General features: G+C 35.1%; 2 protein-coding genes across 10 annotated transcripts; both read left to right on the top strand.

The window, feature by feature from the left end:
- Window positions 1–4,031: 4,031 nt before the first annotated feature.
- Window positions 4,032–7,588, top strand: LOC135151652 (uncharacterized). 9 transcript variants are annotated; one of them, XM_064090654.1, is made up of 6 exons: window positions 4,414–4,438; window positions 4,551–4,663; window positions 4,951–5,145; window positions 6,099–6,207; window positions 6,703–6,873; window positions 6,959–7,588. In XM_064090654.1, exons 3-6 carry the CDS (start codon window positions 5,125–5,127, stop codon window positions 7,009–7,011), a joined length of 354 nt encoding a protein of 117 aa, XP_063946724.1. In that variant the 5' UTR covers window positions 4,414–4,438; window positions 4,551–4,663; window positions 4,951–5,124; the 3' UTR covers window positions 7,012–7,588. The 9 variants fall into 9 exon arrangements, 1 of the variants encoding a protein (XP_063946724.1); XR_010290468.1 differs by having other exon boundaries at window positions 4,299–4,438; window positions 6,099–6,197; window positions 6,703–7,577; XR_010290463.1 differs by having other exon boundaries at window positions 4,299–4,438; window positions 6,096–6,207; window positions 6,703–7,568.
- A 6,075-nt stretch (window positions 7,589–13,663) lies between these two features.
- On the top strand, window positions 13,664–15,028 carry LOC108212063 (uncharacterized). The gene has a single exon (XM_017383796.2). The coding sequence runs from the start codon at window positions 13,664–13,666 to the stop codon at window positions 15,026–15,028; it is 1,365 nt and encodes a 454-aa protein (XP_017239285.2).
- The last annotated feature ends 1,352 nt before the right edge of the window (window positions 15,029–16,380 follow it).

Raw genomic sequence — 16,380 nt, 5'->3', positions numbered from 1 at the left:
AATTCTGTAGAGATCCTCACAACAAGTTAACATATGAGCTATAACTATGAGTATATCATCCATATCAGAATTCAACACAAGATAACACAAAAACACAAACCACACCGGCCGGATTAATATTCAGACTCAAAAGATAATATTTAGCGTAGGTCATTCATCTCTATAAACTATAATATATATATAGGGGCTTATTCCACTACAAACCACACTCTCATACAAACCTAAAAACCACTATTTCCACTCCCATTTTTGCTATGAGCACTCCAATCTTTTTATTTTTTATTTTTTTTTAATTTTCAGGGGGGGCCCACTGCTGACATCATCTGCCACGTCAGCACCTGCTGACGTGGCACTGCCACATCAGCTGCCACGTCAGCACTGGGTCAGCCCACTGCTGACGTGGCAGATGACGTGGCAGTGCCACGTCAGCAGGTGCTGACGTGGCAGATGCCGTGGCAGTGCCACGTCAGCAGTGGGTGTGACCCAGTGCTGACGTGGCAGTGCCACGTCAGCAGTGGGGCACCCCCTGCGCTGACGTGGCGGGGTGACGTGGCGGGGTGGAAAGTGTAAGTTTGGGGAAGTTGATGGCAAAGCTAGGGGGGGTGATATTGTTAGTTTTTAAGAGTTTGGGGGGATATTTGTTTAGTTTTGAAATTGGTTTTTAGGTTTTTATGATAAAGTTGGTTTGTATTTGAACAAACCCCTATATATATAAACATGCCAACATTCCAGAGAGGGACTCCTTATATGGAGTTACATAGTGCGCCACTATAAATCATCAATTTTATTTTAAATTCTGTTATAGAATACATATAAAACGTGATTCTAATATTGAATACTATAAAATAAATCTATTTTAAGTAATTTAACACTTATAATTTGATTTAAAAAAGTATATTTTTGAAACTAATTCTACAACAGAATAATTCCGGATGATTATTATTCTGTTATAGAATCATGTTGAGAAACTTGCATAATTTTAGATGATCTTTGGAATAAAAAAATTGTATAACTTCGTTTTCGGTTTAATAATCAAAATTTGCAATTATATTTCATTAAAAATATAATAGAATATATATTATGTATATATTTATAATGATGTGCTACGTAACTCCATATAAGAGGGTATACTATGGAGTGTTACCCTATATAAACATCTAATCTTAGGTTATTTGATGTCCTTTACCTATTCTGTTTCTAATTAGGTTATCTGATCCTATACCTATTCTGTTTCTATTTGGTACAATATATATGTAAGGCCAATATTTAGGAAAGATACTCCTTACATGGAGTTGGAGTTATACGATCGTAAATCATCAATTTTATTATAAATTCTATTATAAAATACATATAAAACATGTTTTTAATATAGAATTTTATAACATATATCTATTTTAAGTAATTTGACACTTAAAATTTGATGAAAAAGTATATTTTTGAAACTGATTCTACAACAGAATAATTCTAGATGATTATTATTCAGTTGCAGAATCATGTTCAGATATTGCATAATTTTAGATGATTTTTCGAATAAAAAAAATTGTATAACTTCGTTTTCGGTTAAATTGTAAAAAAATTGTAAAAAAAATTGTATAACTTCGTTTTCGGTTAAAAAAAATCCAACTCACTGTAGAATTAAAAAAGGGGGAGACAAATCAACAACATATCATAGCATTTTTGGCAAAAATGATCCGAATTCCAAGTTTAATGCAGAAGTTAGTTAAATCAGTTAAAGGGGACAAACTTGTGGAAGCAGTCAGTAAGAAGAGAAGTAAGGCAAGTGGTCATGTTTATGGAAGTGTTGAGGTCGGAAGGCGGTTTTATGCTGAATCAGGAAGAAAGGATTTTGGTGGCAGCGAAGTCCCGGTGGTAAAAACACTTTCTTTAAAAAAGCAGGAACTAAAAGAAACCTATGAAGAGAGTCAGTAGAGACATAACAGAGAGAATAAAAAACTTAATAAGTAGTTTTGGCAAGACCTGCTGATTAATTGAATAAAAGAAGAGCCAAGTCTATTTAGTGTTGACTGATTAAATTGGTTTTGAGCATCATTTGGACAACAAACTATTACTTTATCAGCCAAAACCAATCTTGATATAGTGTCAACTATCTCATTTTGGTTTCTTCTTCATATAATGGAAGACATAAGTGAACCCTCAAGGCTGTTTGATTACTTGGTTTCCTATTTCAGTGCTTTGTCTATTGTCTTGTTGATTCGAATAATAATTTTTTATAGAGTACAACTAGTTCCAAGATTCCAAGAAATATCATTTATATAGAAGGGGATTAGCCTGAACTCCATTGTTAATAGTTAATACTAACCCAGCAATCAACACATAGAAAGCATAATTCTATATGCGCATTTGGATATAATCTTTTAAATAAAATATACACGACTGTAGTAGCAAAAATAAATAGACAGACAAACCTGATCAGCAGGCCATCATGGAAAACATTTTTCCATGATCTGCAGCACTAAAGTAAAAACATTTTTGAAGGCCCTAGGCCTTCAAAAGAAACCTTCAGAGTGCAAATTATTGGTGCAAGTTCTTCAATATTGACAATCAGAACCTGACCAAATAAACATTTCAATATTGACAATCAGAACCTGATCAATAAACATTAGTTGTATCTGAGGCTCTACTGCACACAAAAAAACAAACAGAGGAACAGTTATGTCGTGGTGTACCGGGCTAATACTATGTCTGCAGGAATTTCCTGGCCAAATAACTAAAAAAGCTGCATTATATTAAGAAGAAGCAGAGGCGGAGGGACATGGGGGCCTCTGGGTGCCCATGCCCCCATAGGTTTCAGAAAAGTGTATATGTTTTTATATGAGATCCACATATTTGACAATATTAATCTACAAAATATTACTCCTTGTGCCCCTGGAATGTTAAAAATTGCCCCTAGAATGTTAAAAATTAAAAAGTGCCCCCTTGAGCATTGTGTTCTGCCTCCGCCACTGAGAAGAAGTAATTTAATCCAGCTAAATAAGTAATTTAAGAGAGGTGGCAGAGTAATACAGGGGTGTACAAGGCTAATGCTACATACAAACTTGAGCTTTAACTATTATTAGTCAGCCACAGCCTTGGCCTCTCCCAAGCAAAGCCATAAACCCCTGTTAGCCAGCAGCAAACAACTTTTGACATGAATTTTACAACTTAATGGGAACCAGTACAATAAGATACCGTCGAGCTCATCCATACCATGAAGTTTTTTTGTTTTTTTTTAAATCATGGTTCAAATACAGCATAGTCAAAGAGATGGAACCGACTGCTAATCGGATCCTATTAGATAAAATCTCATTTACATTGTCATACATTGTTTAACATAATAAACTTAACAGGTCAATACTCGCTGCATATCCATAATCAAGGCAAAATATTAGTAACGGCAATACCATCAAAATCCAGAGGAGTCTTACAGAAACCAAACTAAAGACCAGTTCAAGAGGGCGTCAGATTCTCATCCATTCTAATCATCACGCCTGGTCCTCCTACGAGGTGCTGCCGTTGTGTCCTCGTTCCGTTCTTTCTCCTCACAACTAACCCCCCCCCCCCCCCAATTGTTTGAGGCCTCAGTTACTTCTTCCTTCTTAGGTTCCACACTGACCCTTGGTGTTGCCTGTAATCATGTACAAGTTGCCCAACAGTGAGAAATCTCCAAATTAAATAGAAGCACTAAACTATTATAGAAAGTTTATAAACTCACAGGTTTCTTTCCGCTGAATAGAAATTTGATCAGAGCAGTAAAAATAACTACGACGATGGATACAAGCATACCAATTGTAATGTTTGGTTGCTTTTCTGCTTTTCCGATGAGATCCTTCAAGACAAAGTTTAGTAGCAATATGTTAGTAGACAGACAGTGTCAGGTACTTTTAACAAGGTGTACTGTAGTACAAAATAAGACTTGCATGGGCACTTATGAAAATTTTGAATTTGTGATTTTGCAAGACAGGAATGTCTGCAGTCTTGTAGAGTTGGTCAAATACCACAACCTGCAATGATTACATTATATAACGAATAAGCCACGCGAAACTACACCTAAAGGAAAAAAGAAAAGCAAAACCCCAAATAGATTAATTAACTGAAAAGTGAAAACCTTTCAGACTGTGTAAAAGACTGCTTGTTTCTTCCTCGGCCTTCCGTTTTTCTTTCTCTACATCAAACTTTGGCTTCCATGTGGTCTGTCTGTAAAATTCTGCAGTCTTCCGGTTCGGAATTTGCTGAGGCTTCCATATACCCTAATATCGCATCTTCTAATTAGATATTGACTAGATACTCGATCATTTTTTAAAAGCAGATAAATGCCTCAGCTGCCCAGGATTCATTTCCATTAGCACTAGTGGACCAAGATCGGTGTGATATTTCTGGAAAGCGTAAACTGGAAATTTGGACAGTCTAGCGGGCACAAGCAGTTGATGATGCTTCCAAGGTAACAGACGAACATCTGAGTTCAATATGCTATCATCAACTATCACTGTATATGTATGTGTGCTTTTGTCTGTTATTGATAATTGAATGCTCTGTTATGTTCAATATTGCAGAAATTACAAGATGCTTTGACAAAGGAAGGTCTAACAATCAAGAAACATGAAGACAATTTAAAGTTTCTAAAGACACAGAGAAACAGCTTTAATAACACCATTCTCTATGCAGGGTATGTTGTAAACTTGTAATATTGTATTACTCCCTCCGTCCCCTCAATTGTTTACATTGGGGATGGGGGCTAGGCATTTTAAGACTCTTATCGAATATAGTTTGATAAATTATTATAAAACTTTTTTCCTTATAATAAAAGTTTAATACTTAAATTTTTATACTGAACACGAATTTTTTTTAAAAAAAATGGTGAATCTATACTTTATATGTACCTTAAAATACATGCTAAACTGTTAAAAAGATTGTCAAGAAATGAGATGACAGATAGTGTAAAAGCTTTGTCAGGGTCTTCAGGTCATGCGGTATATATTTGGATGCCAATCCTCTATACACGAGGACTACTGGAGGTAAAGGTCTGCTGGAGACCTTATTCTATCATGTTTTAGGTGAGGTCCAGGTTTACAGAACTAGGGAGACCATGAGAAAAGCACTAGAAAAGTCTTGCATACACCATGGGGCATGGGGTTTCTTTGGATGGAGGTATCATAAGATCTTATGTCCTAAGCCATTGATAGTATATTTAAATTAGAACTTTTTCTTATATATTAAAGAATACGCCAAGTTATGAAATTTAAAGTATTTTAAAAAAATTACAATAATATAAGCATTTTAATTTTATGAGCTGCATTTAATGGTAAGTCTAATAATATGTAATATTTCATAACATATAACATATATGAGAACTGGGAATTTGGACACCGATGATGCTTCCAAGGTAACAGAGAGGAACATCAGAGTTCAATACGTACGCTATCATTAATTAAGTATCACTGTATATGTGGGAATGCTGAGTGCAGTCGCTTAATGACGACTTGTTGGATCCTAATCTAGGTTCATTATTAGTATTATTAGGTTGCTCAGTGAACCTAGATCAGGATCCATGGAGTCATCCTTAAGCCACTTCACTCAGATGGGAATTCCTGCGGGTAAGAAACTTTTTGTGTTGTCTATGTGTATCTAAGAGGAGAACAAGAGAAAGTCTTGCACGTAATTTTTCTAAGCATGGATTTACTCAATGAGAAGTAAGCTATGCCCGTCAGAGAACATACAAGTAATGAACCTAGATAAGTACTTTAGTTAGGGATTGTGATTTAGTGTTTGTCTTAAAAATCTAATTGAGTTTATAAATGTACAAACAGAATATAGCAGAGAAATCGCAGAAAACAAGATTCACGATAAATCAGATAGACATTGAAAAATATATAATGAAGGAACATATATGTATATAGTCAAGAAAATAGTAAAGGAGATGATGATGGTTGGCTCCCAGAAAATTTATACAAATTCAAATATACCAGAGTGGGGGGGAGATGGGATGTATAGATTTTCCTTGATAAAAAGGTTCTATGGTGTTAGTTTCCATGTTGAAAATTCCCATATCATGTCCCCCTCCTACGTGATAAGACTGATCCAGGTTGTCATCTGTGAAGTAGATGCAGTTAGGCCTTATGTATTCTGAAGATGGAAGCAATAGACATGTAGCTCTGCCGATGAATAATGCCTGGTCGCCCAAGTTATTCTCTGCAATGCAGGTACATGAAGGTAATTCAGAGTGATGATCAGAATATTTCAGTTCCATCTTCCATAATGTGAAGTTACATGTACGGTATTTTGCTCTTGCCCCATGAGGTGCTTTAAAATATTTTTCTTTGAATTTGCGCACAACTAACCAGAAACCAAATTCTGATTCAACCAAGTAGGTTCTTGAATTGTTATAATGCATGACAATATCAAGGTCAGTTGGCCAGGAATAAATTTTTGTTCCCTTGGCTATATCACACACAAATAGATCTCCCCTGCCATTGAGGGCATAAAATTTTCCTTTATAGTAAGCGATATCCTCTATAAAGGGGGCCATAATGGGGAAGAGAACTTCAGTCCACACTTTGTCTGTTAATCTAGCATAGGCCAAATATCTGCGTCTACCGTAAATGGCCATAACAATCGGGTTTGACGAATACATACCATTGTTTTTACTTGGATGTAGTTTACAAGACATTGCAACTCTCTGAATAAACCCTTCAAATGCATCTTCAGGTGAGATGCAACCGAGCTCTCCATCTTCGAGCTGGTGGAGAAAGGTGCCCATGTGTGGCAGTGGAATTTCTTGCCGTAATAAAGGATGCAACAAACTGATTTGCAAATCTCTCCCTAGAGTTACCAGCCATCCTTTATTTGTTCCCAGAATTAGTCTTCCAGAAGCCTCTGGTAGTTCTACAGAATATGTTTTTCCTGTTGCAAGACGATGTAAACCACGAGTTCCACTGACTGAACTTTTCCGATAATCATACAGTTCATGATAGCAGTAGTGCTCTTCATGAGCATCATCCTCATCCTCATCATTGATCTCAACCATGCCCTCTTCATGATATTCGTCGTCGAAATCACAACTAAGGGCACCACCTTCGGCTACTTGTTCAGCAAGAAAGAGAAGCGGAGACTCAGGAGGCAGCTGCAACGGCTTCTTATCTCGGCTCAGACCAGAAACAATTGAATTCCATGATTTTGACACGGCTGAAATTCTGTAGAGATCCTCGCAACAAGTTAACATATGAGCTATAACTATCAGTATATCCCCGGGGAGTCCGTCCCAATCCGCAGGATGATCCATATCAGAATTAAACACAAGATAACACAAAAAACACACCGGATTAATATTCAGACTCAAAAGATATTTAGCATAGGTCATTCATCTCTATAAACTATAATAATATATATAAACATCTAATTAGGTTATTTGATGTCCTTTCCCTATTCTGTTTGTAATTAGGATATTTGATCCTTTATCTATTCTGTTTCTATTTGTAATAATGTGTATTGTTTTCAATATCTTTTACCTATTCTGTTTAGGATAATCTGCTTTGTTTTTCCTTTTGAGATAATATGTATTGTTTGGGATTTGAGTTATCTTTTACTATTCTATTTGGGATAATATGCAGTGTTTGGGGTTTTAAATATAAGCTTTTTTGTTTATGGTTCTCTTGCATATTTGCATGAGATTTTATATTAGTCTATAAACAATTCGTTGTATTATGCGTGAATAATGAAAGATAGATGATTACAGGGGGCGAGAGTACGTGCTTCTCAGGAGTTTGATGGCATGAATATATACAATGTGCTTCTGAGGAGTTTGATGACTTGAATATGAATTTTATATCTTTTTAATCATCAAAGAAACAGACATACAAAAGCTGTACTGCATATGTGGTGGATTTTAATTGAAATGCGCCTTCTATATTTATATCAGCTCTAATTAAAACTCATCACATCAATTGCCACATCATTAACAAATTTTTTGTACACAATTTTATACACCTAACTAACACTATTCCAGAAATATACGTACATGGTAAAAGAATGTTCAGTGTACGTTAATGAGGGTGAACATTCGACCGGACCGGTCCAAACCGAATAAATCGAGTAACGAAATTTGAATTTTTTACGGACTGAATTTTCATAATGAACCGAAGCAAACCGAACCAAAATGTTTCGGTTCGGTCCGGTCCGAACCAAAATAACCGAAATTATTTACAAAATAAAAAATATATTATAAATAAAATGAAAATTCATGATTTGTTTTAAAATTTTAATATTAACTAATCACCATCTCATCAAAAAAATAGATAAAATTAAATTTACAAATTAGATATTATAATTATAACATATAAGATGTATATAATATAAATATAAATTATATATTTTTTTGACTATTCGGTCCGGAACGAAATATTTTTTTACGTACCGGACAGACCGAACCGAACTTTATTTCGGTCTATTTGGTCCGGGCCGAATAGACCGAATTTTGAGAAAATTAGGACCAAACCGAATTTACACGATTCGGTTTTTCGGTCCCGGTTCGGTCTGATGCCCCCTGTATGTTAACATGGTTGGTGCATTACCTTGTTTCAAATGAAAATATGTGACATCAGATAGAAGAACTTGAAGTTGATAACAACATTAGGAAGAAAGGGGGAACTTTGTGCTGCTAAAGATCAGAGGTTATTAGCAGAAGAGAACAAGTAGCAAATCATTATGGCTGTTTGGCTGGAAGTTTCCTCTTTATATAGGAGAAAAGTCGTACTCTCGTCTTGAGTTACCTTACGTCTCTCACACAAAGAAGAAATGTTCAGCCAAATACCCTCCATATTCCATAACAGCATTATTGATATAATATAAATGATCTGAATGCGAAATACAAGATAATTCAAAAACAAAATGAACTGAAGATGGTTATAAATGTATTAGTAAAGGGAATCAGTACTGTGGCTCATGAAATCAATGCAACCATTATCTGAGAAGTTCTTAGCAATAGAAGCATCAAGTGTCTGATGGTATTTCTCAGTGACCTCAACAAGACCTGATAAACCAGTGCCAAGAGTCTCCAACATGCTATGCACATCCACCATCACACCATCGGATGTCAGATACCGATGATAATCATTTTAAAGCTAATACTCTTGAAGGTGAAGAAATATATATATGACGAGATGACCACGAGATAATATTCAAACTGTATCCACATTTTTTATATCAATATCAGACTTTTTCCTGATGAGGAACTCATCATAGTCACTGATAATAGGCTTTTAAAGGAAATTATTATAAACAAAAAGCAAATTAATCTTAACACTCATTATTATCATTTTAACAATATTAAAAAGAGTGGTCTAACAACAAATATTTGTCTTGTGTGCAAGAAAATTGCAGAGGAATTGCAGAATACAAGATTCAACAGTATATCAGATAGACATTGGAAAATAGTGAAGGAATATATATATAGAGAGAGTCATGGAAATAGTAAAGGAGATTCTGATGGTTGGTTCCCCGAAAATTTATACAAAATTCAAATATACCAGAGTGGGGGGGAGATGGGATGTATAGATTTTCCCTGAAAAAAAGGTTCTATGGTGTGAGTTTCCATGTTGAAAATTCCCATATCATGTCCCCCTCCTTTGTGAAAAGACACTTCCGTGTCATCTGTGAAGTAGATGCAGTTAGGCCTTATGTATTGCGAAGATGGTAGCGATAGACATGTAGCTCTGCCGATGAATAATGCCTGGTCGCCCAAGTTATTCTCTGGAATGCAGGTACATGAAGGTAATTCAGAGGGATGATCAGAATATTTCAGTTCCATCTTCCATAATGTGAAGTTACATGTACGGTATTTTACTCTTGCCCTATGAGGTGCTTTAAAATATTTTGCTTTGAATTCCCGCACAACTAACCAAAAACCAAATTCTGATTCAACCAAGTAGGCTCTTGAATTGTCATAATTTATGCCAATATCAAGGTCAGTTGGCCGGGAAAAAATTTTTGTTCCCTTGGCCCGTCCTTGGGTTTCAGAATTATCGTCAATATCACACACAAATAGATCTCCCCTGCCATTGAGGGCATAAAATTTTCCTTTATAGCAAGCAATATCCTCTATAAAAGGGGCCATAATGGGGAAGAAAACTTCAGTCCACACTTTGTCTGTTAACCTAGCATAGGCCAAATATCTGCGTGCACCATAAATGGCCATAACAATCGGGTTTGACGAATACATACCATTGTTTTTACTTGGATGTAGTTTACAAGACATTGCAACTCTTAGAATAAACTCTTCAGATGCATCTTCAGGTGAGATCGGAGACTTGGCATAATGTTGGTGGAGGAAGGTGCCCATGTGTGGCAGTGGAATATATTGTCGTAATAAAGGATGCAACAAACTGATTTGCAAATCTCTCCCTAGAGTTACTAGCCATCCTTTATTTGTTCCCAGAATTAGTCTTCCAGAAGCCTCTGGTAGTTCTACAGAATATGTTTTTCCTGTTGCAAGACGATGTAAACCACGAGTTCCACTGACTGAACTTTTTCGATAATCATACCGTTCATGATAGCAGTAGTGCTCTTCATCCTGATCCTCATCCTCATCCTCATCCTCAACATTGATCTCAACCATGCCCTCTTCATGATATTCGTCGTTGAAATCACAACTAAAGGCACTACCTTCGGCTACTTGTTCAGCAAGAAAGAGAAGCGGAGACTCAGGAGGCAGCTGCAACGGCTTCTTATCTCGGCTCAAACCAGAAACAACTGAATTCCATGATTTTGACACAGCTGAAATTCTGTAGAGATCCTCACAACAAGTTAACATATGAGCTATAACTATCAGTATATCCCCGGGGAGTCCGTCCCAATCCGCACGATGATCCATGTCAGAATTAAACACAAGGTAAAACAGATAAAAATAAGAAAAACACACCAGGATTATTGTTCAGACTCAAGAATTATTCAGCTTAGGTAAATATATACACACATGCACTTAGGTTATTTAATATCCTTTACCTATTCTATGTTGTGTTGTTCAATATTCTTTAGCATTTCTGTTTGTGTTGTTATTCAATATTTTTTACCTCTTTTGTTTTGGATATAATTACTTTATTATTATTGGGATAATCTGTATTGTATTGCCTGAAGTTTGATATATAATATTTTTATATATGATTACCTTGAATGTTTGCACCGAAAAAAATGAATTATTAATTAGTCTATAAATAATATGAATTCTGCAACCTAACCAAACAATATTATAAAAAGAGATAAAGTCCTCTATCACTTTTATAAAACATCACGTCAAAAATAATATCTCTTTAGAATATATATTCCAAATAAAATTACACTTATAAATTCATGTGAAAAATAAAGATTAGTAAGCATACAATTTTTATATTTTATCAAGTCTAATATGTATACAAAGTGTATTCACAATTACTTTTATTAATGAAGAGTTTTTCACACATTAAATTTTCTTAAAAATTCGAAAAAAATCTTAACATTTAAAATAAGTTACTTTATAATGCAATACACTATTTATTACTCCCTCTGTTTTTTTTATATGACACTTTGCCTTTTGGCACACACTTTTAAGTGCTTTGACCGGGTAGTTAAAAATATTATTTTTAAAATTTTTTTTCTGAATAATAATATATAATCAAAATTTTTATTCAAAAAATAATATTTTTAACTACCCGATAAAGCACTTAAAGTGTGTGCCAAAAGTCAAAGCGTCATATAAAAAACAGAAAGAGTACTAATTTCGTTGGCAATTTTTTTTTTTTTACTAATTTCCAAAAACAACTCTAGCATAGACACAAACTCTTTTGTCCTTTACCTGATTTTTTTTACAGAATCCTTTACCTGATTCGAAAACATGTAAATTTAGGGCGCACCATCTTTTTGTTGTGTTCTCCCATCTTTTATTTCCAAGTTGTTATACACTTCGACATTTGACCACTTACCGAAAATTATAATTCTGTAAATGGATAAATATTAAAGATATTTTTGTCTTCATCTTTTTGAAAATTCCACCAAAATTGAGATTACATGTTATCATTATCATAAGATCATTATACTTGTCGATATCTCTTCATCACAAGCTAGTTTGAGTTTGTTATAGCAGACTCCGTTGCGGTCTTAAAGTAATATTCTTGACTTTGCTAACTTGAATTTGTGGTAGTCTATAATTAGTTTACCATGTATATACTCACATGTACCCCTCAATTGTATACCGTGAGGGACAGAGTTTAAGACTCAAACTAAAAAAATTTTGATAAACTACATAAAAAAAGAAAAAATTCTTCTGAATTATAATTTAATATTTAAATTTTTGTACAGAACATGATATTTTTTAAAAACAAATTATGAATCAATATTTACTTAAAATATGTGCCAAACAATTAAAAAATTATAAACAAATGAGAGGACATGCGGAGAAAGACTTTGTCAGGGTCTTCAGGTCATGCGATATATATTTGGATGCCAATCCTCTATACACGAGGACTACTGGAGCCTGGAGGTAAACTATGCCAGAGTGGGGGGAGATGGGATGTTTAGGATAATCTGCTTTGTTATTAACTCACACAAATAGGGATGGCAGAAAAAACCGATCCAAATGGATACCCGACCGTTTCGACCCGAATGGATCTTACCGAACCCGATATTTTGGATTTGGATTTGGATTTGGATTTGATTTTTAGACCCGAACGAGTTTGGATTTGGATTTGGATACTAGGTATTCCGTATCGAAACCCGACCCGAAATCCGAATCCGATCCAAACCCGATCCAAACCCGAAACCCGAAAAATATCCAATATATATATATATATATGTATGTATGTATGTGTGTATATGTATATGTATACTAATATATTTTTTTTCAATTTTAAATCTACTAAATTTTGTTTATATATATATATATAGGTAGAGTGTGAATGTGTATATTTTTGGGTTATAGTGACTTTTTTTGTTTAACTAATGAGTTACTTTAAAATTTCATACTCCATATAGTGAAGATTTGTGTTTATAAATTATTAAATACGGTTCAAGATTTTATTAATGTGTAATACTTTATTATTAAAGTAGTTTAGTTTTAAATATAATGAAATAAAGGACGAAAAAATCAAAAATAATATTTTTACAATACTATATAAATTTCGGAATTCAGGTTTTGGATAAACCCGAACAAACCCGAACCCGATCCGAAACCCGTGGATTTGGATTTGGATTTGATATTTGAAACCCGATTGGATTTGGATTTGGATTTGGATTTTAAAAATAATTTGGATTTGGATTTGGATATCTCAAATATCCGAACCGATCCAACCCGTTGCCATCCCTACACACAAACATGCAAAAGAACCATAAATAAAAATTATTATATTTAAAACCCCAAACAATGCATATTATGATATTATCTCAAAAGGAAAAACAAGGCAGATTATCCTAAACAGATTAGGTAAAAGATATTGAAAACAATACACATTATTCCAAATAGAAACAGAATAGGTAAAGGATCAAATATCCTAATTACAAACAGAATAGGTAAAGGACATCAAACAACCTAATTAGATGTTTATATATATTACAGTTTATAGAGATGAATGACATGCGCTAAAAATCTTTTGAGTCTGAATATCAATCAGAGGTGTGTTTTTGTGTTATCTTGTTGAATTCTGATATGGATCATTCTGCGAATTGGGACGGACTCCCCGGGGATATACTCATAGTTATAGCTCATATGTTAACTTGTTGCGAGGATCTCTACAGAATTTCTGCCGTGTCAAAATCATGGAATTCAGTTGTTTCTGGTTTGAGCCGAGATAAGAAGCCGTTGCAGCTGCCTCCTGAGTCTCCGCTTCTCTTTCTTGCTGAAAAAGTAGCCAAAGGTAGTGCCTTTAGTTGTGATTTCAACGACGAATATCATGAAGAGGGCATGGTTGAGATCAATGTTGAGGATGAGGATGAGGATTGGGATGAGGATGAAGAGCACTACTGCTATCATGAACGGTATGATTATCGAAAAAATTCAGTCAGTGAAACTCGTGGTTTACAGCGTCTTGCAACAGGAAAAACATATGATGTAGAATTACCGGAGGCTTCTGGAAGACTAATTCTGGGAACAAATAAAGGATGGCTGCTAACTCTAGGGAGAGATTTGCAAATCAGTTTGTTGCATCCTTTATTACGACAAGATATTCCACTGCCACACATGGGCACCTTTCTCCACCAGCCCCATTCTGAAGAGTTTATTCTCTACGTCTCACCTGAACAAGCACCTGAAGTGTTTATTCAAAGAGTTGCAATGTCTTGTAAACTACATCCAAGTAAAAACAATGGTATGTATTCGTCAAACCCGATTGTTATGGCCATTTATGGTGCACGCAGATATTTGGCCTATGCTAGATTAACAGACAAAGTGTGGACTGAAGTTTTCTTCCCCATTATGGCCCCCTTTATAGAGGATATCGCTTACTATAAAGGAAAATTTTATGCCCTCAATGGCAGGGGAGATCTATTTGTGTGTGATATCAATGATGATTCTGAAACCCAAGGACGGGCCAAGGGAACAAAAATTTATTCCTGGCCAACTGACCTTGATATTGGCATGAATTATAACAATTCAAGAACCTACTTGGTTGAATCAGGATTTGGTTTTTGGTTAGTTGTGCGGGAATTCAAAGCAAAATATTTTAAAGCACCTCATGGGGCAAGAGTAAAATACCGTACATGTAACTTCACATTATGGAAGATGGAACTGAAATATTCTGATCATCACTCTGAATTACCTTCATGTACCTGTATTCCAGAGAATAACTTGGGCGACCAGGCATTATTCATCGGCAGAGCTACATGTCTATCGCTACCATCTTCAGAATACATAAGGCCTAACTGCATTTACTTCACAGATGACAACCTGGATGTGTTTTATCACGTAGGAGGGGGACATGATATGGGAATTTTCAACATGGAAACTCACACCATAGAACCCTTTTTTCATGGAAAATCTATACATCCCATCTCCCCCCCACTCTGGTATATTTAAATTTTGTATGAATTTTCTGGGAACATCGTGATCTCCTTTACCATTTCCATGACTATATGTGTGTGTGTGTGTGTTCCTCCACTATTTTTCCATGTCTATCTGATTTATCTTCTGAATCTTGTTTTCTGCAATTTTCTGTGTTACATTTATAAACTCAATTAGATTTTCATGACAAGCACTTATTCATTGGTGTTGTATCAACTGTCAAACCTTTTATGATGCTTATGTGGAGAACAAGAGGAACTCTAGCTGATTATATTCCTAGACATGAATTCACTCAAAGCAGTAAACACAAATCACTTTAGAATGAGAAGAAAGATGTGCCCATCGAAGTAGACACAGGTAATGAACATAGATTACGAATATAATCACCAAGAGCTCCTCGTGCTAGCACCATAAGCATTGTATTTAGTTTGCTTCTGTTGTGGTTCGTCTCCAAACCAGCGTTTCTGTTTCAAGAAAACGAAGGTTGCAGGAAAAGTTATTTATTCAATGCAAATGTGCATTAGCTGCCATTAGGGATCAACTATTCGATTACAAAAGCTAGAATGAGAGTTCCGAGACAAGTGTAATACTTCATTAGCATTTAAGGGTAGGCGTTCAATTTCCTAGTACACAAGTAAAATAAGGAATAGTTCCCCCATTCCTCAAAATTGAGAAAATGCAGAACCACAGGAATGAAGTAGGTATTGATACCTCCTTTATCAATCAGCTAGGATACTGTTGGAGCACCACATTCATCAAATTCTAGCTAACCTTCCATGAATGGTTAGGATACTTTTGGAGTGCGACATTCCTCAAATTTTAGCCTAGGATGTCATATATAGCTAATCTATCGGAGATGTTCCAAAGTTGTCCACTTCAATATATAGATAAAAACAGTGTTAAAACAAACACATATCACTAACAACACGGATACATATACAAATCACAAGAACCCCAAAACTAACAATAAAGATCGAAACTTTATAGCACAGAACCACTGTTTCAGACAAGGAAACATGTAACTCATATACAAAAACACATAAAGAATCGAAAAATAGCAAATGTGAGTACCTATTAGAGGGGGTTGTCCATGATGTTTTCAACTGATTGAGACAAGCTAATGCAAGTGAGAGTACTTTTTGAAAAAATTGCATAATTTAGATTTTTTCACATCTTCAATTTAGATTTTTAAAGTGCTTGTTGGTTGAATAAGCCAGATGCTCTTACTCTCTGGGCCCTTATGTTTTGATTCAATAAGGCTTCTGATATTTCCCTGGGCTAGGCCCAAAAGTCGTCAATTGAAACTGCATATTGTTTGAGTTAAGCCAGATGCTTTTATTCTCTGCCGGGCTCTTATGTTTTAATTT

This window comes from Daucus carota, chromosome 3, assembly GCF_001625215.2.
Source record: "Daucus carota subsp. sativus chromosome 3, DH1 v3.0, whole genome shotgun sequence".
Lineage (NCBI taxonomy): Eukaryota > Viridiplantae > Streptophyta > Magnoliopsida > Apiales > Apiaceae > Daucus > Daucus carota.
This window is presented reverse-complemented; position numbering and strand designations above follow the sequence as displayed.

What these genes read in the sequence shown, in the direction of transcription:
- LOC108212063 (XM_017383796.2), top strand. Translation starts at nt 13,664, where the DNA reads ATGGATCATTCTGCGAATTGGGACGGACTCCCCGGGGATATACTCATA.
- LOC135151652 (XM_064090654.1), top strand. Translation starts at nt 5,125, where the DNA reads ATGGGGTTTCTTTGGATGGAG. An exon ending in TGGGGTTTCTTTGGATGGAG is followed by an intron (nt 5,146 to 6,098) that starts GTATCATAAGAT and finishes TCTGTGAAGTAG; the next exon opens with ATGCAGTTAGGCCTTATGTA. An exon ending in TGCAATGCAGGTACATGAAG is followed by an intron (nt 6,208 to 6,702) that starts GTAATTCAGAGT and finishes ATGCATCTTCAG; the next exon opens with GTGAGATGCAACCGAGCTCT.